Source organism: Rattus norvegicus, chromosome 6 (genome assembly GCF_036323735.1).
Source record: "Rattus norvegicus strain BN/NHsdMcwi chromosome 6, GRCr8, whole genome shotgun sequence".
Lineage (NCBI taxonomy): Eukaryota > Metazoa > Chordata > Mammalia > Rodentia > Muridae > Rattus > Rattus norvegicus.
In genome coordinates this window covers 46,843,998-46,871,423 of record NC_086024.1, presented here as the reverse complement: position 1 = coordinate 46,871,423, position 27,426 = coordinate 46,843,998, and the positions used below count along the sequence as shown (strand labels likewise).

At 42.4% G+C, this 27,426-nt stretch overlaps 1 protein-coding gene across 7 annotated transcripts in view; it reads right to left on the bottom strand.

The window, feature by feature from the left end:
* Taf1b (TATA-box binding protein associated factor, RNA polymerase I subunit B) overlaps positions 1 to 25,853 on the bottom strand; it is a 77,639-nt gene extending 51,786 nt beyond the window's left edge. Inside the window, exons 1-6 of one of the 7 annotated variants that reach the window (XM_039112970.2) lie at positions 25,355 to 25,853; positions 24,607 to 24,816; positions 23,666 to 23,764; positions 10,317 to 10,404; positions 5,974 to 6,071; positions 5,596 to 5,691 (exon numbers count right to left, since the gene is read on the bottom strand). In XM_039112970.2, the coding sequence (XP_038968898.1) occupies positions 5,596 to 5,691; positions 5,974 to 6,071; positions 10,317 to 10,404; positions 23,666 to 23,764; positions 24,607 to 24,690 (465 nt within the window). In that variant the 5' untranslated portion in view covers positions 24,691 to 24,816; positions 25,355 to 25,853. Of the gene's footprint in view, positions 1 to 5,595; positions 5,692 to 5,973; positions 6,072 to 10,316; positions 10,405 to 19,602; positions 23,599 to 23,665; positions 23,765 to 24,606; positions 24,817 to 25,354 lie in introns of those variants that run through there. The other 6 variants (XM_063262521.1, XM_063262520.1, XM_006239995.5 and 3 more) reach the window with 6 other exon arrangements.
* Positions 25,854 to 27,426: the final 1,573 nt, after the last annotated feature.

Below are 27,426 nucleotides of genomic sequence, written 5' to 3'. Positions count from 1 at the left end.
GGAAGGGGAGAGGGTGGCTCCAGATGGCCAGTGTCCTTGGGAGTTGATAGTCGGGCCAGTGAGCCCTATCTCAAATTCTCTCAGGCATGTCTGGACTTTGTTCATGACTAACTTTTAGAAATTTTAACCCTTCAGTAGCAGTCTGTCAATACTAAATACACTATCATCTCTCCCACTTAAAACTTTTCCATCCAATTTTCTGAATGTCTTTGAAGCAAAATGCCTTGAGGAAGTGAAGATAGGCTGCCTTTCATCCGTCTGCCTGCCTGGTACCCCATTCCAGTTCAGCTCCACTGGTTGTCTGATCAGTCTCAGCCCTCTCTCCCTAACCTAGCAGCAGCATCACCAGATGCCACTGTCCTCCTATGAAACACTGTCTCCTTGGCTTCCAGAACATCCCTCCTCTCAGCTGTCCTGACTTCACAACACAGTAACCCTGGGAAGGCCCAGAGCTCAGGTTTTTGGTCCTCTTCTGTGTCTGCATTTTGGTAACATCCAACAAACTTAGGGTTTAAATCATAGCTACTGTATTTTACGTTTGTGATGTACCCACCCACATTTTAAAACCCCTGAAATCCAGGTAACTCAAACAATCATTAGCATGTCACAGTTTAATTTACAGCATTCTTCCTTAAGGGTACTTAAAATGTTGGGGTATCTCAGTATGCTGGCTAATTTTGGCTTACTTAACACAAGTTTGAGTCATTTGGGAAGAAGGAACTTCAGTGAGCAAGCATGTGTGCCATTTGGAAATTAATGCTACAGAGCCCCAGCCTCTGGGTGGTGCTATCCCAGGCAGATGGCCCTGGGCTGTATAGGAAAGTAGGCTGGGAGACTTGATGCCATCCTTTTGCCTTTCAGCTGCTGAATTGCTGAGCAGACACAGGTGGAGTGCTGCAAAACAAGAATGGAGCTGCTGCCATCACTGCTGTGGTACAATCAGGATCCTGCAAAGTCCTGGGGAAGGGAGAGGTCCCTAAGCAGCCTGTCGTCCCTCAAGGCCAAAGTGTTCATCAGAAGAGCTGAGGAAAAGATGAAGGGTGTTGGGTCTGCCTGTGTCCTGCCGGCCGAAGCCACACAGGGAGGTTCATATAAATGCTACCATTTTCCATGTAAAACAAAACAATAACAGAAGAGGCTGAGCAAGCTGGAGCCAGTCAGTTTGTAGTGTTCCTCCAGAGTCGCTGCTGCAGCTCTTGCCTAACCTCCTTCAGTGACGCACTAGGATGTGGAGTATCAGAGAATTAAACCCTCTCCTCCCCAGTTGCTTACAGTCGTGATGTTTTGTCACAGAGTAACAGGCACTTGTTTGGAAGCTGTAGTTCAGGGGTAGAATGCTTACAGCCTGGATTTGATTATTTCATGGTTATAATGTACACTGGCAGTTATAAATATCTACCCTTTCCACTACAGACTTGTCTGTTTCACTACATATGTGATTTCTCCTCTTGGATGTCTAACAGCTGTCTCAAACTTAACATGTCCCAAACCCTACCCCTGGTCCCACCTGCCCTTTCTGTTTGTGGCAGTTCTTTCCTTCTACCTGCTAAGGCTGAGAAACCTGCAGGCATCCTTGACTCCTGCCTCCCACACCCCACATGAAGACCATCAGGAAGTCCCGTTGGATCTCTCACAAAACCCTTCTACAGCCTACTGCTCATCCTGTCTTGTGTGCTGCCAGCCCCATCCGCTGCCGCTCACCTGATATAGGATTGGGTGGGTGGTCCAGGGAGGCCTGAAGTTCAGCATTGCTTCTTTTCCACACCTCATGCTAACCTCATTTCCCAAGACCCTTCACCATACTGGTAAGTCCTCCATGGCCAGTCTGGGTTACATAACATCCTTTCCAAGGCCTTACTACACACATTCGTTTGCTCGATCTGGAATCAATAGTTATCCATAGCTCAAACACGGTAGGTTAGGGTGCAGACACTGGCCTCTCTACTTGGAACAGTTGCATCCAAAGCCCTAAGGTCGCATTTGCAGCGTTACTGAGGTCCCTACATTCCAAGGTGGGATCTGTGGTTCAGAACTGCTAGGCAAGTTCTCTATCTGTAAGTGACTCCCCAAACACATTTTTAAAAATTTTTTATTAGATATATTTCTTTACTTATATTTCAAATGTTATTCCCCTTCCTGGTTTCCTGTCCATAAGCACCCCCATTCCTTCCCCCTCCCCATATGGGTATTCCTCCTATACATCCCCCCTTATTGCCTCCCACATTCCCCTGCACTGGGGGTCCAACCTTGGCAGGACCAAGGGCTTCCCCTTCCACTGGTGCCCCAAAAAGGCTGTTTTCTACTACATATGCAGTTGGAGCCCTGGGTCAGTCCATGTATATAGTCTTTTGGTAGTGGTTGAGTCCCTGGAAGCTCTGATTGGTTGGCATTGTTGTTTTTATGGGGTTACAAACTCCTTCAACTCTTTCAATCCTTCCTCTAATTCCCCCCAAGGGAGTCCTGTTCTCAGCTCAGTGGTTTGCTGCTTGCATTGACCTCTGTATTGGACATGCCCTGGATGTCTCTCTCAGGAGAGATCTATATCCGGTCCCTTTCAGCATGCATTTTTTATCTTCATCAATCTTATCTAGTTTTGCTGGAGATAAATAAATAAATAAATATATACACACACACACACACACACACACACACACACACACACATACACACACACACACACATATATATATATATATATATATATATATATATATATATATATATATATATATATATATATATATATGGGCCACATGTGGGGCAGGCTCTGAATGACAGTTCCTCAGTCACTGCTCTAAACTTTGCTTCCATATTCCCTCCTATGGATATTATTTCCCCCTTTTAAGAAGGAGTGGGAGCATCTGCATTTTGGTCATCCTTCTTCTTGAGCTTCCTGTGGTCTGTGGATTACATCTTGGGTAACTCGAGCTTTTTGGCTAATATCCACTTATCAATGAGTGCATACCAAGTGTGTTTTCCTGTGACTGAGTGACCTCACTCAGGATGATGTTTTCCAGTTCCGACCATTTGCCCACAAATTTCATGAAGTCATTGTTTTTGATAGCTGAGTAATATTCCATTGTGTAGATGTACCACATTTTCTGTATCCATTCCTCTGTTGAAGGGCATCTGGGTTCTTTCCAGCTTCTGGCTATTATAAATAAGGCTGCGATGAACATAGTAGAGCACGTATCTTTGTTATATGTTGGAGCATATTTGGGTATATGCCCAGGAGGGGTATAGCGGGGTCCTCAGGTAGTACAATGTCCGATTTTCTGAGGAACCTCCAGACTGATTTTCAGAGTGGTTGTACCAGCCTAAACACATTTTTAATTTAAAATATATTTTTCTATCCCTTTCAGGAAACAGTACTGCAATACTAGTGTGACAGAAATGATGTGATTTACCAATGGGCTTCCAATTTCGTTTCTTATTCGCCAGGATTTAATGTGATACTATCCACCAGGTGTTTACTCACATCAACAAAACTTTTGTAAGTTTTCAGTTAGCCTAAGATTAAAGTGTCATAGAGAATCCCAATTTTTCATTTCTGTTTTCTATGTGCTAGGCAGCATCCCAGGGCGCAAAGACAACCAGAGACACCAAGTATGAAATTTAAAGGTCATGTTTTGACTATTTTGAATAATTCTTTCTTTCTTTTTTATGGCATCATAAGACCATAGAGCACCTTTTGCTTTTCGTGACAAGCATGTGGGCTCCTATACCTGGACAGGTTAGTGACCCGTGTGCAGCTCTGAGGCCTCTCCTTTGTTCACCTATAACTTAGTCCTTTCCTTTTGACCCAGGCATCTTAGACCTGGATCACTGACCTTTGCATACAGACTTATGAGGTCCTTGCCAAACTAGGAAATGTTGGACCACCTCCCAAGTTTCTAGCAAACGTGAGTCTCGAGGACTGAGGCGAAGTCCTGGAGGGTAGCTGCCACTCTTCAGACACACCTCAGCACTGGAACTGTCCTTTACTCCAAGCAAAAGTGCCATAACACACTTCGGAAGCAATTCAGAGCAAACGGCTCAGAGAGTGGCTTGGACGGGCACCCAGATTGCCTGGCCGTCACTTCAAAGCTCTGAGATGGGACAGTAAGGGGCAGACATGGAGATGCCAGGTAAAGTAAGCAGGGGGGCCAACTGAAGGAACAACACATGCAGGGCCTGGGGATGCAGCTCAGTTGCTAGAATGCTTGCCTAGCATGCACAAAGCCCTGGTTTGGATCTTCTGAATACAAACATAAACATAAAATTATATCTGTCAATCTAGTACTCGGGAGGTGAAGGCAAGCCAAGGTCATCCTCGACTATACAGCAAGGCTGGCCTAGGATACATAAGACCCTGTCTCAAAATAAAATAAGCTGGGTGGTGCACTTGCCTTTAATCATAGCACTTGGGAGGCAGAAGCAGTGTGGATATCTGTGAGTTTAAGGCCAGCCAGGGAGAAATAATCAGGTTCTGTCTCAAAAACAGCCGCCACCACCACCACCACCACCACCACCACCACCGCCGCCGCCACCACCACCACCACCACCACCACCACCATCATAGGACTACCATATGCAAAAAATTCTAACAACAGTAAAAAAAACAAGACAAACAAATACTACAAATTAAGCAGCCAAATGACAGATGTCCCTCAAAAGCCCTCTTCTAGGCCAGTTAGGAAGCCCAGAGGCACAGAGTTTACCCAACATATTAGTTTGACTCCGATGCTACAAAGCAAATAAGAAATTCCTTAAAGTTCTCTCTATAAAATGCATGAGTTGGGTTTGGTGGCTGTAATCCTAGTACTTGAAAGCCTGTAGCAGAAGGATTACCAAGAGTCCAAGGCCAGTCTCGACTAGGAAGTTAGACCTTGCCTCAAAAGACCAAAACCAAAACAACAAAAATTTCCAAAAGGAAACTGTGATGGTTTGCATATGCTTGGCCCAGGGAGTAGCACTATTTGGAGGTGTGGCCCTGTTGGAGTAGGTGTGGCCTTGTTGGAGTAGGTCTGTCACTGTGGATGTGGGCTTTAAGGCCCTCATCCTAGCTGCCTAGAAGCCAATATTCTACTAGCAGCCTTTAGATGAAGATGTAGAACTCTCAGCTCCTCCTGCACCATGCCTGCCTAGTTGTTGCCATGTTCCAGCCTTAAGGATAATGGATTGACCCTCTGAATCTGTAAGCCAGCCCCAATTAAACATTGCCCTTTATAAAATGTGCCTTGGGGGTTGGGGATTTAGCTCAGTGGTAGAGCGCTTGCCTAGCAAGCGCAAGGCCCTGGGTTTGGTCCCCAACTCCGAAAAAAAGAAAAAGAAAAAAAATAAAATAAAATAAAATGTGCCTTGGTCATGGTGTCTATTCATAACAGTAAAACGCTAAGACAGAAGATAAATTTTACTTCCTTCATGTTATAACTAGTTTAATAAACAGCCACAATTCATTTTGAAGTCTAGATCATTCTGGATTGCACCAGACGCCTCTTTCCTGAAAATCCACAGACAAGCACCACAGTCAGACTCAAGCAGTCATGAGAAACACCTTTGTTTTTCTGTCACGCGAGTGAATTTTAGTGCCTCATGTCAGGGCCCAGGGCTCACCTTGGCTTTCCTTCCACTTGTGCGAACTGGGTTTTTACAATAGGCCTGCTTGCTCTTCTGAAGGTAGCGCTTCCAAAAACTGTGCAAGACTTCATTCTACCAAGGAAGGAAAACAGGTGATGGTGACATACGCATAGGCACATGTACCACACAAGCTCTCACACTCTACAGATGGCCCCTGATCTACATGTGTTCTCACATGCTTCTCCTTACTGGGCACATGGGAAAACCAAATAAATAATGTTCCATTTTGTTTTTCAGTGCTGGGGATTAAATGCAGACCTCAAGATAGACTTCTAAGCTTAGAGTTAGGGGAGGGTCCACTCGAGTCCCACTTTTCAAACGACAACAGCTAACATCCAGACACACGTCACTTACCTTTAGTTCTGGGCTTACTCCGAGGGTCTCCAGGGCTTCTGCTTGGTGATAAAGTATGCACTGGAAGCCTTCACACACGTACCAATCCCAGCCTTTCTCTGAAGGACAAATAGCTAGCCTTAGATGCATAGATCCTAACTCACTACAATGCTTCTACATAACGCCATCTCTGTTTACATGTGCCGAAAGACTTCCATTTTTGTACTTCAAATAGTTTTCTTGTGTGTACACATGTACGCTTTATGAATATGCATGTATTCTTTGTGTATGTGTGTATACTTTGTATGTATGTGGATTTTGTGTCTATTTGTGTTGTACATATTGTATGTATGTACATTTTGTATATGTGATTTTGTATGCTATATATGTATACATGCTTTGGGTTTTGTTTTGTTTGTTTTTTTAATAAGGTCCCACTATGTGACTGTGCCCAGTGGGGAACTTGCTATGCAGATGAGGTGGCCTCAGATGTGTATCAATTTTCCTGCCTATGTTTCCACCTCCTAAGTGCTGAAAGCACAGACATCCATCACTACTCAACCATGAATAGCTTCTTTCTTCCTTTATAAGATTTATTTACTTATGTATATGAGTGCTCTATTTGCATATATGCCTACATGACAGAAAATGGCATCAGATCATTTTATAGATGGTTGTAAGTACACCATGTGTGTAGTGGCTGCTCAACTTGTGTGTCAACTTGACACAAGTTAGTCATTGGGACAAAAAGACCCCAAGTTGGGAAAACACCTCCATGAGATCCAGCTGTAGGGATGGCATTTTCTCAATTAGTGATCAGTGGGGGAGGGACCAGCCCATTGTGGGTACCACCTTTGGGCTGGTGGTCTGAGTACTATGAGAAAGCTGACTGAGCATGCCAGGGGAAGCAAGCCAGTCAGCAACACTCCTCCTTGGCCGCTGGATGAACTTCTGCCTTTAGGTTCCAACCTCGCTTGAGTTCCTGTCCTGGCTACCTCCAATAATAGACTAGAATCTGGAAGTATAAGACAAATAAGTCCTTCCCTCCCAGCTTGATTCTTGGTCATGGTACTTTATCACAACATTAGAAACCCTAGGACAATGTGGTTGCTAGGAAATATACTCAGGAACTTTGGAAAAGTAGCCAGTGCTTTTAACTGTTGAACCATCTCTCCAGCCTGATAGTCTCTTTCTTTCTTTCTTTTTTAAAAAAGACTTATTTCTTTATTTATTAAATATAAGTACACTGTAGCTGTTTTCAAACAATCAGAAGAGGGCATCAGATCTCATGACAGATGGTTGTGAGTCACTATGTAGTTGCTGGGATTTGAACTCGGGACCTCTGGAACAGCAGTCAGTGCTGTTAACCACTGAGCCATCTCTCCAGCCCCAGCCTGACAGTTTCTATCTGTACATTCTTTTTACTAATTGGATGCATTTGTATAAAGATGCTAAAGCTAAACATTTTGTTATCATACTCAATTTTCCCAGGTATCCATGAGGCAGAAAACTGACTACTTGGTATGTTTTTAAAAAAAAAATGGGGGCTGGGGATTTAGCTCAGTGGTAGAGCCCTTACCTAGGAAGCGCAAGGCCCTGGGTTCGGTCCCCAGCTCCGAAAAAAAAAAAAAAAAAAAGAACCAAAAAAAAAAAATGGGTGAAATTTGCTTGTTTGAGATTTTTGTTTTTGTTTTTGTTTTTATTTGGTTTTGAGACAGTGTCTCACTGTAACCCAAGTTGTCCTGTGACTCAATACATAGACCAAGCCAGCATGGAATTGTCTGCCTTTGCCTCCTAGTGCTAGAATCAAAGGCTTTGCCACCATACCCAGGGAGATTTAAGTTTTTTAGATGAGTATTTTACAGTGCCCAAAGCATTCCTATGTGGAAATACTTGGTCACTGCACCCACCAGTTTTCTGTTCCATTTCAACAGTATTTTAGTTGATGAATATGCAATGCCATGATCCAATAAATGATGCCTAGAGGTCAGGAAAGGGCAATCCACACATTTAAGAAAACAAACTAACTCAAAATGGCACTCTGCTTTTATGAAAATGGTTCTGGAGAGAGAAACTGAAACTAAGAAATTTGATACACCACTGCCTAGGTACCAGATGTATCCTACGTATCTATATGTGATATTGTGTGCAGTGTTTGTAATTGTTACTGTGTGTGCACATGTAAGTGGGTTGCATGTGGCCATGTGTGGGAGTGTGTAGATCTGTAATCAATGACAGGGTCTTCCTTGATCACTCTAAATCCTTTAAAAATTACTATTATTTCGTTTCATGTATATGGGTGTTCTACCTGAATGTATGTATATGTACCACATAGGAAAACCAGGTGCCCACAGAAGCCAGAAGAAACCATCCGATCCCCTGAAACTCAAACTACTGTCAGCTGTAAGCCATCATGTGGGTGTTGGCAAAATGCTCTTCCCTGCTGTCCCATCTCTCCAGCCCTTCCACCTTTAGCTTTTTAAATGGGGTTTCCCAGTGAATTTGAAACCCGTGGATTTGGTGAGGATGGCTGGCCAGTGAGCTTTGCAGATCTACCTGAATCCATCCCTCCCAGTACTGAGGTCACAAGGAGCATGGCATAATTAGCCACTTGTACATGTGTTTTGAGGCTCTGACCTCCAGTGCTTGTATGTCAGGTACTTCACTGAGAGAGCCATTTCCCAGCTCCTGAATATTTCAAATGGACCATTCTTATGAGGTAAGAGATCATAAAGAAATTGCCAGAGCAGTCAGAATTATATGTTTAGCTATGGTAACAACCAATTGCAGACAATGCTACAGTGGGTGAAGACCCTTGATTTTACCTGCCATAGCCAGGCAAACACAGAAATTCATTCAAAAGCACACTATCAAAATTTCTCACACATGGCTTCTGAAGTTTGTTACTGACTCCCACACAGCTTCTCTGCACACCCTGAAGACTCCAACTCCTTCCACCCACCAGAATATCAGTGAAGGGCAGAGTCTTAAATATAAAAAAAGCCAATCATTTCTGATGCATGCAGAGGCGAACAGGATAAACCCTCCAAGTGGTATGCATGGACAAGGTTCCCACATACTGTCATACAAAGTTAGACACTGACGATGTTGCATTTAACTTTCTCTGTACTCTCCTACATATATTGGTAAATGGTTTTCTTTCACAGGTGACAATGCCATGACTCTGGCATTGACTAGGAGACACCACCTAATGCACCATCCAAGGTTCCGTAGACATTTAAACCTGAACTATACACTTTAACTATTTACATATCTAAGTTACAACTAATCGTGTTTTACTCTAATAAAACTGAATAATAATCAACCAAGTTTTAGCCTATTAAAAAGTCACTATTGGGCTGGAGAGGTGGACGGGTCAGTGATGAAAGAGCACTAGCTGCTCTTGAAGAGGACCTGGGCGCCGTTCCCAGCATCGACATGGTGGGGTCACAACCATCTATAACACAGTCCTCTGCCCTCTAAGGGCACCTGCATATACAGAAAAATACCAACATACATAAATATAAAATAATCATTTCTTTTAAAGTTACTATTAAAGCTTAAACAGAAATCTGTGTATTTGAGCATTCTCTCTGTTATTTATCTAAGGATTTCACATATATATATTTCATGTATGTCCATATATGTATGTTCATACACATGTCACCACATATACATTTGGATACATACCTTGACAGCGACCTTTTGTAGAACTATTTACCATATCATTAGGTCAGTGGGTTTCCACTTGACAATCTATCTGGTCCTAGTTAGTCACAAAAATATAAAAACACCAGCTGGATATTTTCAGATCCTTCTCAATAATGGCCCACTGTAAGAATTCACTGAATTGGGGCTGGGGATTTAGCTCAGTGGTAGAGCGCTTACCTAGGAAGCACAAGGCCCTGGGTTCGGTCCCCAGCTCCGAAAAAAAGAACCAAAAAAAAAAAAAAAAAAAGAATTCACTGAATCAGTACTCATGCTATAGCTATCTTAGGAAAAAATAATCTTTCCTGTTTTAAAAAGGTATGTTCAAAATTCAACGTGAGAAACAGTGTTCAAAAGGTGAACATGGATGGCATTGAGCTAGCCCAATCTGAGAGGCACTCAGCTGAACCATTTCAGACAATCACATCACTATAGCACAGCACAAGACACAGGCCAGGTTCAGACAGCTGACACTGTTACTACCTTCTGCGGGACAGCTGCCCCTGCAGAAGAGCAGCCTACGGACAACACATACTTCAGCGCATTTGCTCCCGAGTGTACCCCCAGCAGCAACTGGACTTTAATAACTTGGACTTTCGTCTATGTCCTCATGAAGGAACGTGTGAGGGAGCCTTGCTGTGGGCATCGGTACTCACCATGCTTGCTTCTCTGTCTCAGGCCCCTGCTAATGGAGTTGATCTTGGTGTTAGGGATAACTGCAGTGCTCACGACTTCCTCGGATCGCTGCAGGAAACAAAGACAGGCCATGAGGAGGAAAGCTCTGTACCTTGAAACTCACCTCCCAAGTGCACACTGAGAGTGCCGGACCGAGAGTGCGAAGCCTTACTCTGACAGTCAATCTTTATTCTACTTTCTCATTCAAAACATTGGTTCCTAAAAGAGACAATTACACAGTAACCAAACAAACAAACCCTTACCTAAATTATGAGATTATAATGCAATTAAATTTAAATTTAAAAAGCTGGACAAGGTGGTGCATAACTTTAATCCCAGCATTTGGAAAGCAGAGACAGTCAGATTTTTGAATTTGAGGCTTGCCTGGTCTACAGAGCAAGTTCCAGGACAGCCAGGGCTACCCAGAGAAACCATATCTTGAAAACAACAGCAAAACAAAACAAAGATGTATTAAAAGCTTTTATTTAAATTTTTAAAAAATAAGGGGAATCAAACAAAACCAAAAATAAAATATACTCATTTTTTATCTGTGCAAAATACACTTTAACATGAAAACAATGTGTGGTTAGGGATAGTGGCACAAGCTCATAATCCAAGCACTTAGGCGGTGAAGGCAGGAAGATCAAGAGTTTAAGGCCAACCTGTGCTACATAGACCCTCCCTGAAAATAAACAAGGGACAACAAAAACAACCAATTTCCTGACTCCCTGCCATGGCTAATGCCTGCCACACAGGGAGGCTCATCCTCTTTCAGCATGGTTGTGTGAACATTAATTCAGAAAGGATTTCATTTACAAAATTACTACCATGGGTGTGGGGAGCATGCCTTTAATCCCAGCACTAGGGATCAGAAGCAGGGCAAACCTGGTCTACATAAGTGAGTTCCAGGCCAGACAGCATTACAAAGTAAGACCTTATCTGAAAAAAATAAAATAAATAAAATAAAAGCACTTTTTATTTCCATAAAAGCACTTTAAAATGGTAATAGTACCGTTCATAACAAACTGATTGGTACCAATGGCTATCAAGGGCAATTATCTCAGATTGACTTTCTTGCAACTAAAAACAAAATACTGAGTCTCATTTCTGGATAAAAGTAAAAAATTTTAAATAGTAAATAATATTAATAAACTTTTCTAAATTTAAAAACTGAGAATGAGGGAGGAGGGTTCCAGATAGCCTGGGAATGCCCTGTCCTTTGAGCTCTCGTTCCAGGCTCTACCACCTGCAGCAGAGTGAGTCTCATAAGAGTAAAAGGCATAAGCTGAGGAGTACCCCACCAACCTAACATGCCCGAACATGTTCAAGCCCCCAGAGCCAGCCTGGGCTACATGAAACCCATCTCAAACACAGTAAGAGGCATGCCTCTAACAATACATTTCTGGGTGCAGATACTGTTTTCAAAACACTATGGTATACTAAAGAGGATATGGTGAGAAGTCATGCCAAAACAGCACAACACCATTATCCAGAAAAGACAGTAAAACATGTAAGAAGTGAGAAGGGGCTTCACACTCTCAAACTATGTAAGACACAGAACAAGAACTAGGGAAGGCTAAACATCCCCATAATTAGACTGTGGCATATTCAATACTTAACAGAAATCTGTGATACTTTGAACAACGTAGTAGAAACCATGAAGAAAAATACTCAGTGAGACTTAAAGTTTCCTTTCCCTTTCCCTACACAGAAAAACAAAAGTCGGGACAGGAGCTGCTCAGAGTGCTGGGCACTTGGGCTTCCACTTACATAGTTTTCAACATGCACTATTCTTACAAAAATTATTAAACTCACATAATTTAAGCCCATACTTGATATTAAATGCTTAAGGACTTATAAAAATATGTGCCATCTAAACTGGCCAGATTAAGGACCCTAAGTTCTTTTTCCTGACTAAAACACACCAGGAAAAAAGCTTTCCACTCAGAAGGCTTTCCTGGGATTGTACACAGTGCCAAGAACTTGAAGAATCACACACAGTGAACTGAGGGGAGAGGAGAGAAGCAGGCTGTCAGGACAGGAGAGCTCTATCGCAGCCTCTGGAACAGGCGTTCCAGGCTACTGACTCACTAGTCATTCTTCGCCCACTGATTTCAACAGCACCATACTACACAGCTCCAGGAAGCACAGCTGTACACTCTTCTATGTGTTGAATATGCCTGGGCTAGTGTAAAGCCCAGAGTAACTTCACTCAGGCTTGCCTATGGTGTGGAGGGCAGCTTCTCAGACTCACACAGCCTTTTACAAAAACACATTGAGACCAGGGATATAGTTAATAGGACACTTGTCCAGCACACAGAATGTTCTAGATCATGCCACTGAACAGGAAGAAAAGAAAAAAAATGTCATCCACTTTTAAGAACTGTACATTCTCACTCCCTTGGGTTGAGACTCTTAAATATGAAGCTTGGTAGTAATATTATATTCTTTCAAACTAAAAATGATGGTAGTTGACTTAATCAGTCCCAACCAAGAAACATCAAAGACAGAAATAAAAGAAGCCATTAGTTACAGCTGTTCAATTCCTATGAAATTAGTGCCCTGACTCCACCTGCAAATGGAGGCTCCTTCACTATGTTTACATCTGAACTGCACTATAAAATTAACACTGACTAAGCCACTGGAACCTCGATGAGCATCAAAGCACAGGATAAACTGCATACATTTCAAGTGTCCAATCTGACGGATTTGTGTACCTGAGTATTTGCATATCTTGATGGGACGTGTCTCCATTGCCATGATCAAGGAGATTATCACTCCACCATTCCCCAGTGCTTTTGGTTAAGTATATACTGGGGTAATATCCTGTCTGACTAACAGGGAAGCAAACAAGCATTTGAGCTATAGACTGAAGAAGCCACCTCAAAGGAACACACCTGTATGGGGATGGGGAGATGATTCAGGGCTGAGAGCATGCATAGGTCTTGCAGAAGACCCTTGGGTTCCCCACCAATCATCAACTCACAAACATCTCAAACCCAGCTCCCCCCTGCTGGACTCCATAGGCACCTACACTCACATGTACATGCACATACCCATACATACACACACTTTTTATAAAAGCAAAGTGCTTTGTGGAACTGAGTCATCTGCTAAATTAGTTATGTATCTTAAAGGGTCTTCTGTTGTTTCGCATCTTTGTCTGAGGTAGGAAGGCAAGTCAGCCCCTATCATACTCTATGTTGGGACACAGTCTCTCTTCTGCCCCAACTAGACTTTCTGATTAAATGCTGAGGGCAGTGCTTACTCCTTCTTGGCTCTGCACTTCTAGCAAATCCTTCCCTGTGAGGAAGAACAGTCGAGGCATGTTTAGCTAGTCCAGCATCAGGCTGTCCGCACTTTGGGTACTGGCCTAAAGGTAAGATGTGCTGACTAGAACAGGACCTGGAACTTTCAGTGTGGAGATAACCTTGTTTACCATGATTACACAGTACAGCGTGACAATCTCTAGTTTAAGAAACAGGTGTGGTGGCCAGTAAATATCTTCAACAAAATCATAGAAGAAAACCTCCCTAACCTAAAGAAAGAGATGCCCATAAATATACAAGAAACCTACAGAACTCCAAATAGATTGGACCAGAAAAGAAATTCCTCCTGTCACATAATAGTCAAAACACCAAATGCACAAAACAAAGAAAGAATATTAAAAGCAGTAAGGGAAAAAGGTCAAGTAATATATAAAGGCAAACCTGTTAGAATTACACCAGACTTCTCAACAGAGACTATGAAAGCCAGAAGATCCTAGACAGATGTCATACAGATCCTAAGAGAACACAAATGCCATCCCAGGTTACTGTATCCTGCAAAACTCTCAATTAACATAGATGGAGAAACCAAGATGTCCATGACAAAACCAAATTTACACAATGTCTTTCTACAAATCCAGCCCTACAAAGGATAATAGATGGAAAATTCCAACACAAGGAGGGAAATTACACCCTAGAAAAAGCAAGAAAGTAATCTCCTTACAACAAAATCAAACATAATTTCACCTCAAACAACAAAAATAACAGAAAGCAACAATAACTATTCCTTAATATCTCTTAACATCAATGAACTCAATTCCCCAGTAAACAGACAAGGACTAACAGACTTGATACATAAAGGGGACCCAGCATTTTGCCACATAGAGGAAACACACCTCAGAGACAAAGACAGACACTAAAAGGCTGGAAAACAAATTTCCAAGCAAATGGTCTGAAGAAACAAGCTGGAGTAGCCATTCTAATATCAAATAAAATCGACTTTTAGCCAAAAGTCATCAAAAAAGATAAGGAAGAACACTTCATATTCATCAAAGGAAAAATCCACCAAGATGAACTCTTTCTTTTTTTTTTTTTTTTTTTTTTTTTCCTGGGCTGGGGACCGAACCCAGGGACTTGCGCTTGCTAGACAAGCGCTCTACCACTGAGCTAAATCCCCAACCCCCAAGATGAACTCTTAATCCTAAATATCTGTGCTCCAAATGCAAGGGCAACTACATTCATAAAAGAAACCTTACTAAAGCTCAAATCATACATTGTACCTCACACAATAATAGTATGAGATTTCAACACCCCATTCTCATCAATGGACAGATCATGGAAACAGAAATTAAACATAGACATAGAGAAACTAACAGAAGTTATGAACCAAATGGACTTAACAGATATTTATAGTACATTCTATCCTAAAACAAAAGGATATACTTTCTTCTCAGCACCTCATGGTACCTTCTCCAAAATTGACCATATAATTGGTCACAAAACAGGCCTCAACAGATACAGGAAGATAGAAATAATCCCATGCGTGCTATCGGACCACCATGGACTAAGGCTGATCTTCAATAACAAAAACGACAGAAAGTCCACATATACATGGAAGTTGAACAACATTCTACTCAATGATAACGTGGTCAAGGAAGAAATAAAGAAATTTAAGACTTTTTAGAATGTAATGATAATGAAGGCACAACACACCCAAACTTATGGGACACAATGAAAGCTGTGCTAAGAGGAAAATTCACAGCTCTGAGTGCCTCCAAAAAGAAACTGGAGAGAACATACATTAGCAGCTTGACAGCACACCTAAAAAAATCTAGAACAAAAAGAAGCAAATACACGCAAGAGGACTAGAAGGCAGGAAATAACCAAACTCAGGGCTGGAATCAACCAAGTAGAAACAAAAAGACTATTAAAAAAAAATCAACAAAACCAGGAGCTGATTCTTGGAGAAAATCAACAAGATAGATAAACCCTTAGCCAAATTAACCAGAGGGCACAGAGAGTGTACACAAATTAACAAAATCAGAAATGAAAAGGGAGAGATAACAACAGAATCTGAGGAAATCCAAAAAAAAAAACAGCTCCTAATACAAAAGCCTATATTCAACAAAACTAGAAAATCTGGAGGAAATGGTCAATTTTCTAGACAAATACCAGGTACCAAAGTTAAATCAGGAACAGATAAACCATCTAAACAACACCATAACTCCTAAAGAAATAGAAGCAGTTATTAAAAGTCTCCCAATCAAAAAGAGCCCAGGACTAGATGGGTTCAGTGCAGAATTCTATCAGACCTTCATAGAAGACCTCATACCAATATTATCCAAACTATTCCATAAAATTGAAACAGATGGAGCACTACCGAATTCCTTCTATGAAGTCACAATTAGTCTTATACCTAAACCACATGAAGACCCAACAAACAAAGAGAACTTCAGACCAATTTCCCTTATGAATATTGATGCAAAAATAATCAATAAAATACTTGCAAACCAAATCTACAAAGAGAACTTCAGACCAATTTCCCTTATGAATATTGATGCAAAAATAATCAATAAAATACTTGCAAACCAAATCTAAGAACACAATCATCCATCATGATCAAGTAGGCTTCATCCCAGGGATGCAGGGATGGTACAATATACGGAAATCCATCAACATAATCTACTATATAAACAAACTCAAAGAAAAAAACCCACATGATCATCTCATTAGATGCTGAGAAAGCATTTGACCAAATTCAACACTCCTTCATGATAAAAGTACTGGAAAGATCAGGATTTCAAGGCCCATACCTAAACATAGTAAAAGCCATATACAGCAAACCAGTAGCTAACATTAAACTAAATGGAGAGAAACTTTAAGCAATCCCACTAAAATCAGGGACTACACAAGGCTGCCCACTCTCTCCCTACTTATTCAACATAGTTCTTGAAGTTCTAGCCAGAGCAATCAGACAACGAAAGGAGGTCAAAGGGATACAAATTGGAAAGGAAGAAGTCAGATCACTATTTGCAGATGATATGATAATATACTTAAGTGGCCCCAAAAGTTCCACCAGAGAACTACTAAACCTGATAAACAACTTCAGCAAAGTGACTAGATATAAAATTAACTCAAACAAATCAGTGGCCTTCCTCTACTCAAAGGATAAACAGGCTGAGAAAGAAATTAGGGAAATAACACCCTTCACAATAGTCATAAATAATATAAAATGCGTTGTGACTCTAATCAAGCAAGTGAACAATCTGTATGACAAGAACTTCAAGTCTCTGAAGAAAGAAATTGAAGAAGATCTCAGGTCTCCCATGCTCATGGATTGGCAGGATTAATATAGTAAAAATGGCCATTTTGCCAAAAGCAATCTACAGATTCAATGCAATCCCCCATCAAAATTCCAACTCAATTCTTCATAGAGTTAGAAAGATCAATTTGGGGGCTGGAGAGATGGCTCAGTGGTTAAGAGCACAGACTGCTCTTCCAGAGGTCCTGAGTTCAAATCCCAGCAACCACATGGTGGCTCACAATCATCTGTAATGAGGTCTGATGTCCTCTTCTGGTGTGTCTGAAGACAGCTACAGTGTACTTACATATAATAAATAAATCTTTAAAAAAAAAAAGAGAGAGTGCTCAGAAGGTGTGTATGTGGGTGCGGGTCTAAAACATGACACAATTAAAAAAAGAAAGATCAATTTGCAAATTCATTTGGAATAACAAAAAACCCAGGATAGCGAAAACTATCTTCAACAATAAAAGAACTTCTGGGGTAATCACCATCCCTGACCTCAAGCTGTATTACAGAGCAATAGTTATTTAAAAAAAAAAAACTGTATGGTATTAGTACAGAGACAGGCAGGGAGATCAGTGGAATAGAATTGAAGACACAGAAATGAACCCATACACCTATGGTCCCTTGATCTTTGACAAAGGAGCTAAAACCATCCAATGGAAAAGATAGCATTTTCAACAAAATGGTGCATGTAGAAGAATGCAAATTGATCCATTCTTATCACCCTGTACAAAGCTTAAGTCCAAGTGGATCAAGGACCTCCACATCAAACCAGATACACTCTAACTAATAGAAGAAAAAGTGGGGAAGAGTCTCGATCACATGGACACTGGGGAAAATTTCCTGAACAAAACACCAATGGCTTATGCTCTAAGATCAAGAATGGACAAATGGGACCTCATAAAACTGCAAAGCTTCTGTAAGGCAAAGGACACTGTCATTAGGACAAAACAGCAACCAACAGATTGGGAAAAGATCTTTACCAATCCTACAACAGATAGAGGGCTAATATCCAAAATAAACAAAGAACTCAAGAAGTTAGACTCCAGAGAGCCAAATAACACTATTAAAAAATGGTGTACAGAGCTAAACAAAGAAGTCTCAGCTGAGGAATATCGAATGGCTAAGAAGTACCTAAAGAAATGCTCAACATCCTTAGTTATCAGGGAAATGCAAATCAAAACAACCCTGAGATTCTACCTCACATAGTCAGAATGGCAAAGATCGAAAACTCAGGTGACAACAGATGCTGGTGAGGATGTGGAGAAAGAGGAACATTCCTCCATTGTTGGTGGGATTGCAAACTGGTACAACCACTCTGGAAATCAGTGTGGAGGTTCCTCAGGAAATTGGACATTGCACTACCTGAGGACTCAGCAATACCTCTCTTGGGCATATACCCAAAAGATGCCCCAACATATAAAAAGGACACATGCGGAGCTGGGGATTTAGCTCAGTGGTAGAGCGCTTACCTAGGAAGCGCAAGACACATGCTCCACTATGTTCATGGCAGCCTTATTTATAATAGCCAGAAGCTGGAAAGAACCAGATGCCCTACAACAGAAGAATGGATTCAAAAAATGTGGTACATTTACACAATGGAGTATTACTCAGCTATTAAATATAACGACATCATGAAATTCATAGGCAAATGGATGGAACTGGAAAATATCATCCTGAGTGAGGTAACCCAATCACAGAAAAACACACATGGTATGCACTCACTGATAAGTGGATATTAGACCAAAAGCTCGAATTACCCAAGATACAATCCACAGACCACATGAAGCTCAAGAAGAAGGATGACCAAGTGCAGATGCTTCAGTGCTTCTTAAAAGGGGGAACAAAAATATCCATAGGAGGGGATATGGAGGCGAAGTTTGGAGCGGAGACTGAAGGAATGGCCGGCTATTCAGAGCCTGCTCCACATGTAACCAAATCTAGATAAGATTGATGAAGCTAAGAAGTGCATACTGACAAGAACCAGATATAAATGTCTCCTGAGAGACACAGTCAGAGCATGTCAAATACAGAGGTGAATGCTAGCAGCAAACCATTGATCTGAGAACAGCATCCCTGTTGGAGGAATTAGAGAAAGGATTGAAAGAGCTGAAGAGGTCTGCAAACACATTAGAACAATGCCAACCAACCAGAGCTTCCAGGGACTAAACCACTACCAAAAGACCACACATGAACTGACCCATGGCTCCAGCTGCATATGTAGCAGAGGATGGCCTTGTTGGGCACCAGTGGAAGGAGAAGCCCTTGGTCCTACCAAGGTTGGACCACCAGTGTAGGGGAATGTTGGGGGGGGGCATGAAGGCAGGGTGGATAGTGAGGAGAACACCCTTATGAAGAATAGAAGAAGGGGAGGAGGAGGGAATAGGGGGCATATGTCCGAGAAACTGGGAAAGGGAATAACATTTGAAATGTAAATAAAAATAATCCAATAAAAGAAAAAAAAAAGAAATAGGTGTGATGGGGTTAGAAGACTTAGAAGTAGCAACCACTTTGAACTCATTGGTAACACAAATGTGTATCAGAGAATGGGAAATAAATTCAGCCAAAATTGAAGGACCATCTACATCAGTGAAATTCTTAGGAGTCAAAGTGGTGTGGGGCACACAGAGATATTCCTTCTAAGGTGAAAGTTATTGCACCTGTCCCCTCCCACCACCAAAAAAGAAGCACAACCTTTAGTGGGTCCATTTGGATTCTGGAGACAGCACAGTCCTCACTTGGGTGTGTTACTCAGACCATTTACCAAGTGACTCGGAAAGCTGCTTGCTTTGTGTGGGGCTTGGAACAGGAGGAGGCTCTTCAGCAGGTCCAGGTTGCTGTGCAGGCTGCTCTGCCCGTGGACCATGTGATCCAGCCGACCCTGTGGTACTTGAGATGGTGGTGGCAGATAGAGATGCTGTTTGGAGCCTCTGGAGGCCCCTGTAGGTGAATCACAGAAGAGGCCTTTGGGATTTTGGAGCAAAGCTCTCCCATCATCCACAGACAACTATTCTCCCTTTGAAAAACAGTTCTTGGCTTGCTATTGGGCCTTAGTGGAAACTGAATGTTTGACAATAGGACAGCAGGTTACCACGTGACCTGAACTGTGATTATGAGCTGGGTGTTATCAGACCCTCCAACTCATAAAGTAGGACGCGCACAGCGGCGGTCTATTATCAAATGGAAGTGGTATATACATGATTGGCCTGAGCAGGTCCTGAAAGCACAAGGAAGTTATATAAAGAAGTTGCTCAAATATCCATGGTCTCTACTCCTGTGACAAGGCCATCTGCTGCCAAGCATGTGCGTATAGCCTGTTGCGGTGTTCCCTGTGATCGGCTGACTGAAGAAGAGAAGACTAGGACCTGGTTTACTGATGACTCTGCACGTTATGTGGGCACCACCCAGAGTGGACAGCTGCAGCATTATAACCCCTTTCCGGGACAACCCTAAAAGATACAAGTGAAGGAAAATCTTCACAGTGCGCAAAATATCGGGCAGTACACATGTTATTACAGTTTGTTTGGAAGAAGAAATGGCCAGATGTATGACTGTTCACTGGCTCATGGGCTGCAGCCAATGGATTGGCTGGATGGTCAGGGACTTGGAAAGATCATGACTGGAAAATTGGTGAGAAAGACATCTGGGGAAAAAGTACGTGGATAGATCTCTCCAAATGGGCAAAGGATGTGAAGATATTTGTGTCCCATTGAAATGCTCACCAAAAGGTGACCAGCTGAGGAGGAGTTCAATAATCAAGTGGATAAGAGGACCCATTCTGTGGACTGTCAGCCTCTTTCTCTAGCCATCCCTGTCATTGCTCAATGGGCACATGAACAAAGTGGCCAGGGTGGCTGAGATGGGGGTTATACTTGGGCTCAACAACATGGACTTCCACTCACCAAGGCTGACCTGGCTACAGCTGCTGCTGAATGCCATATCTGCCAACAGCAAAGACATATGGCACCATTCCTTGAGGTGACCAGCCAGCAACCTGGTGGCAGTTGACTACATTAGACCATTTTCTCCGTGGAAAGAACAATGTTTTGTTCTTACTGGAGTAGATAATTATTCTGGTTATGGATTTACCTTTCCTGCACATAATGCTTCTGCCAAAACCACCATCCATGGACTTACAGAATGCTTTATCCACCATCATGGTATTCCATACAGTACTGCTTCTGACCAAGGAACTCATTTCACAGCCAGAGAAGTATGACGTGGGCCCATGATCATGGAATCCACTGGTCTTACCATGTTCCCCACCATCCTGAAGCAGCTGGTCTGATAGGAAGATGGAATGGCCTTTTAATGATACAGTTACAATGCCAATTAGGTGGCAGCAGCATGGAGGGCTGGGGCAAAGTTCTTCAGAAGGGAGTATATGCTTTGAATCAGCATTCAATACATGGTACAGTTTCTCCCATAGCCAGAATCCATGGGTCCAAGAATCAAGGGGTGGAAAAGGGAATAGCTCCACTCACGATCATGCCTAGTGACCCTCTAGGAAAATGTTTGCTTCCTGTCCCCACAACTCTCGGTTCTGTTGGCCTAGAGGTTTTGGTTCCAGAGAGGGGGTGACCACCACATTGAACTGGAAGCTCAGACTTCCCCCTGGTCATTTTGGGCTTTTAATGCCCTTAAACCAACAGGCTAAGAAAGGAATAACAGCATTAGGAGGGGTGATAGATTCAGATTACCATGGGGAAATTGGATTGCCTCTCCACAATGGAGGTAAGAAGGATTATGTCTAGAGTGCAGGAGATCCCTTAGGACATCTCTTGGTACTACCATGTCCTGTGATTAAAGTCAATGGGAAACTACAACAGCCTAATCCAAGCAGGATGGCAATGGGCACAGACCCATCAGGAATGAAGGTATGGGTCACTCCTCCAGGAAAAGAGCCAAGATCTGCTGAGGGGCTTGCAGAGCGTAGAAGAAATACAGAATGGGTATAGAGGAAGGTTGTTATAAATGCCAGCTAAGGCTACATGACCAGAATTATAAAGTAATATGAATACTTCTGTTTTATTTCCTTAAGAACATATTTGTCAGGCTGGAGTGATGGCTCAGCAGTTAAAAGCACTGACTGCTCTTCCAGAGGTCCTGAGTTCAATTCCCAGCAACCACATAGTGGCTCACAACCATCTGTAATGGGATCCGATGCCCTCCTCTGGTGTGTCTGAAAAAAGCTACGGTTTACTCATGTATATGAAATAAATAAATCTTTAAAATAAAAAGAATATATTTGTCTTTCTTCCAATTTCCTTAACATCAATTGGTATTTAAGTTGAGATACTAAAGGAATGTTCCCAAGGGACATTGCCCCATTGTAAATTACAAATGCATTTGCAATTGTTCAGGGAATAGTTATATCATGTTAGGTGTATTCATGACTTTGTTATTTCAGGTGGACATGAGATGTTATTTGTGTCAAGTTGACAAGGGGTGGATTGTAATGGCTATTCCTGGTTGTCAACTTGACTATATCTGGAATGATCTACAATCCAGAATTGGAGGGCTCACCTGTGATCCAGACCTTGAGGCTGGGAGATATAAGTTTCTGACCTGGATCTTGGCATGGAAATCATGAGGCATAGTGGCTATAAATCCCAGCAGACTTAAGGCAAGGAGATCTCTGAGTTCAAGGTCATCTGGGACAAACCAAGTCCCAGATCCAAGCACGGTAGTACACACCTTTAATCTGAGACACATGTCCTGCTGGAGACCTACGGACATTGGAAGAAGGAAGATTCTCTCTCTTCTCCACCACCCTGCCTTGTGGGACTAAGCCACTGCTAGATTCTTGGACTTCCATTCATAGCTGCTGCTGATCATTGTTGGGGAGTTGGACTACAGACAGTAAGTCATCAACCAATTCCCTTACTATATAGAAACTACCCATGAGTTCTGTGACTCTAGAGAACCCTGACTAATACAAAGTCCTATCCAAAATCTTTGCACTCCTCTGGCATTAGCCACGAACTCATCTAGTGTCAGGTGTGGTGGTGTATGGCTTTGATCCTAGCTCTCTTGGCTCTCTGAGTGGGAGCCTACACAGTCAGACTCTGTCTTAAAACGAGAACAACAAAAACCACTAATGACTCATGAGCCCTGCTTGCTCTGTCTATCTGTGAGATACATTGTATCTCACAGGTTGTTGTGAGGCAGGAATTACATAATGGATGAGAAAGTACTTGGTAGGGTGTAAGGAACTACACAAAGATATTTGGTAAGGAAGAATGTTTCCAATACACCCAACAGTCCCCCACCATTCTAACATTCTGTCCTCCAAATCTCTAAGCTGGTACAACATGTTAAAAACTAATAAAAATATCCTTCAAGTATAATGCTAAATACTTCAAACTGGGTGTGAATCCCAGCATTCAGGAGGCAGAGTTAAGCAGATCTCTGTGAGTTCTAGGCCAGCCAGGTCTAAAAGCAAGTTCCAAGACACCCGAGGCTGTTACATAGAGAAAACCTGTCTCAAAAACACCAAAACCAAACAAACAAAAAACCAACAACAAAACCTCGTACATACACAGTATAAATGAAATGAAAAAATGTGACTCGATGCTGACTTGAAAAGTTCATCTCCAGTCTAATTTGCAAAGTTCTTATCCAAGGCTGTTTCTATTCTTGGAATTCAGCCACTGAGTGAGTGATGTGGATTCAGTTTTTAGGAGTCAGGCCATGTACCAGGTTGAAACTGCAATTTTAAAAACATAATCAAGTTCGTGAATGCCATGTTACTTACATCTGTGACATTGTGGCAGGAGGTACAATAGTATTTGCCTTCATCAGTAAGGCCCCAGGAGACAGCGGCGCACTGAGAACAGCGGTCTGTGAATGCTTTCTGTGGAAGGCAGAAATCTGTTACTGTCAGGCCAACACACTGCACCTTAAACCAACCCATGGTTCTAAGTTCTACTTCCAGTGTTCCTGGCAATTTCATCATCCCCCCCCCCCAAATTAAAAAAAATCATGAAAAACTAAAAATATATCAGACAGTATTATAAATAAGGAGAGTTTAGTTTCTTTAGCAGTAAGAAATGCTATAACTATTCTGTTACTAAAACTACTGAAATATGCAGTGTGAGAACAAAGAAGGAAAGGTGGGCGGGGCTAAATTGGAAACAAAGACATAGGTAAACTTCCCGAAGAGCTGAGGGAGGAAAAGACAGCCCAGTGTAGGCAAAACAAACACACAAAGATTAAGAACACTGTTGGCTTTCCCTTTGGGGCACTGAGAATGTATCATAAGGTAGATGTTCCAAATTTTGATTTATTCATCCAGCAATATAAAGGGTATATCAACTACATGTGTACTAGATGTTTAACTGGGTACTTGGGGGTTCTACTGTAAGCAAAAGGAGCATAGGGTCCTGGTCTATATGGACGGATCATGGTGGGTTATAATTTTAGTTTTATCAACTTATTATCTAGACACATTATTACATTTGTAATAAATACAAATAGTATTGACTGTCTACCATGAGTCCCTAATTGGTTCCTAATTCTTTGGTGTTTGGCATATGGGTCAATTACTGAATATGTCTATCATGTTAAAAGTGCAGGCAAAGTTCAGGAGCATCCTGACCACTTTTATGATGAGGTATGGGCACATGTGCTGGATAGTTGACACAAGCTAAAGACATCTGAGAGGAGGGAAGCTCAATTAAGAAAATACCTCCATACCATCAGGTGGCAGGTAGGCCTGTAAGGCACTTTCTTAATCAGTGATTGGTGAGGGAGGGTCCGACCCAATGTGGGTGGTGTCATCTCTGGGCTGGTAGTTCTAGGATTTACAGACCCTGGCAGGTTGACCAAGTCATGAGGAGTAAGTCAGTAAACAGCACCCTTCCACAGCCTCTGCATCAGCTCCTGATTCCAAGTTCCTGCCCTGTTCTTTAGATGATTGACAAATGATGTAGAAATGTTAGCCAAATAAACCCTTTTCTCCCCAACTTGCTTCTTGGTCATAGTGTTTCATTGCAGCAATAGAAACCCTAAATAGCAAGCACACTAGAATGTCTGAAATTTGTACTCTAGACAGACTGACAGGAATTACTTGGAGGCATCCCAAGTTCCAGGTCCTGCTCTCCTTTACGCGCCCCAGCATCAAAGGGAGCTTTACTGGATGGTCTCCTCTAAAGAAGACGAGCCATGGGGGTGGCTATCCCACAAGCTCACAGCTTCATCCTCTGTCTGGCCCACGGTCCATGTGAACAAACACTCCACCCACCGCATCTCCCAGGGCGGACTAGGAGCCAGGTTCCGGGCCCCGTGGCCGCCGCCCCTCGCTCCGCCCACTATGCGGGTCACCGCCCCCAGCCGACGCGTCCTCCGGGCTCTGCTCCTTCCCCTCCTCCTCCTCCTAGTTGTCCTTGGTTGTTTCAGTTAGGGAACCCGAGTTGGAGCTCGACCCATACCTCTAGGTACTTACCATCTGCTCCACGTCCATCGCTGCTGACACCGCTACCCAGGCACCGCTTCCGGGAGAGCCGGGGAGAGCGCTCCGGCAAGAAACACTGTCTCTGCCTTTGCGTTCCAGGAGTCTTCTGTGCTGTCTTTGTCGGGCTCAAGACCCAGGCTGCAAGCAGGCAATACAGGACCGAGACCAGGCCCCAGAGACAGAGCTCAGACCTACACGGGTTTTCTGGAATTTTGTTTCTGTAGCTGTGGCTGTCCTGGAATTCTGCTCAGGAGATCAAACTGGCCTCGAACTCACTGAGATCCACCTGCCTATGCTTTCTGAGTGCTGAGATTAAAGACGTGTGCTAGCACTTCCTGCTTCTGGATTTTACAAAATGTATTCTCAATGTTTTGAAGTAGAGAACTCAGATTGTTGAGCTAGAGCTGGATTTCTATTTGGATTTTTTTTTTTTCTTCCCTGATCCTAGAAACCAGACTCTCCTACATGCTAGCAAAGTACTCCACATCACTGAGCGACATCCCCAGCTCTTAGACCAAGTTTCTAATTATGACTTGACTTTTTTGTACCTCCACCTCCTCCTGTGTAAAAAGTATATATCGGCCTGTGAATATAAGTATGTCTCATGTAATAAATTCTTGATAAATTTATCTCTTGTTCCCTCGTTGAACACACTAATCCCTTGCTTGATTCTGTAAACCAAAATTGGGTTTGTTTGGGTTTTTTTTTTTTTGGTTTTTTTTTTTTTTTTTTTTTTTTTTTTGGTTTTTTTAGAGATTGATCTGTGAACAGAATAAGACTCCACCTTTGTGAAGATTTTATTTGTTTTTGTTTGTTTCAAGACAGGGTTTGTCTGAGTAGTCCTGTCTGTCTTGGAACTCGCTTTGTAGATCAGGCTGTCCTTGAAGTCAGAGACATGTGCCTCTGCCTCCTGATGGTTGGGATTAAAGGCCTGTGCCACCAGAGTCTGGTTTTTGTTTTGTTTTGTTTTGTTTTTTAAATACTAAAAATTCTTCCAGGGACACAGAGAAGTGCTGATATAGATTCCAGTTGATAAGGCCCCCAGCAGGGGTGGCTGGTGTGGGTCAAAGATGCTGCAGCACCCTGGAGAACAAAGGAAACTCTTGATATTATAGATGTTAGAGGGAAAGGATCTCCAAGCCCTTAGGAGAGGAGGACTTTTCCTTTTGCAAATTAATGAAGGCACTAAAAAAGATAAAGGCCCATTATTTAGGAAGCTAAACCTATTGTGCCTCCCCTCACGTCGGGGCCGCCATGTGCTAGGAGTTGGAAGTTTATGGAAGGTATTAGATAGAGTGGGGCTGATTGACTTTGATATCAATACTGTGGTAGGAAGAAACAAAAATAAGAAAATTGGGGCTGGAGAGATGACTCAGCAGTTAGGAGCACTGACTGCTCTTCCAGAGGTCCTGAGTTCAATTCCCAGCAACCACATGGTGGCTCACAGCCATCTGTAATGGGATCTGATGCTTTCTTTTGATGTGTCTGAGGACAGAGATGATGTACTCACATACATAAAATAAGTAAAGCCTTAAAAAAAATAATAAGAAATTCATGGGGTTGAAGAGATGGCTCAGCAGCTAAGAGAGCCCTGGCATCTCTTGCAAGGTTTCAATTTGATTCCCAGCACCCACATGGCAGCTCAAAACTGTAACTCTAGTTCCTGGAGATCAGGTGCCATCTATTGACTTCCATGGATACCAGGCACAGACATGATATACACATACCTGCAGGCCAAACATCCATACACATAAAATAAAAATGAAATACGGAAGACATGTTAAATTCAGTGAGAGAGGTGGTTTCAGTTGGAAACTCAGCGGTCTGGAAAGGTCTCACCGAGAAGGATCTTTAATACAGACACACACACATTTTTTTTTTTAAGAAGACAAAGGTTAGACTGAGAAAGAAAGCAAGGGAAAGGGAGAGCAAGCATTCGACAGGAAGCTGCCACAGACCAGTATCAGCTCTTTCTAAGAGTGACAATTCTAATAACTCTGGAAAGACTGATCAAGAAGAGAAGCACATTTGCAAGTCCCTGGGTTGAATTACCAACACCAAAA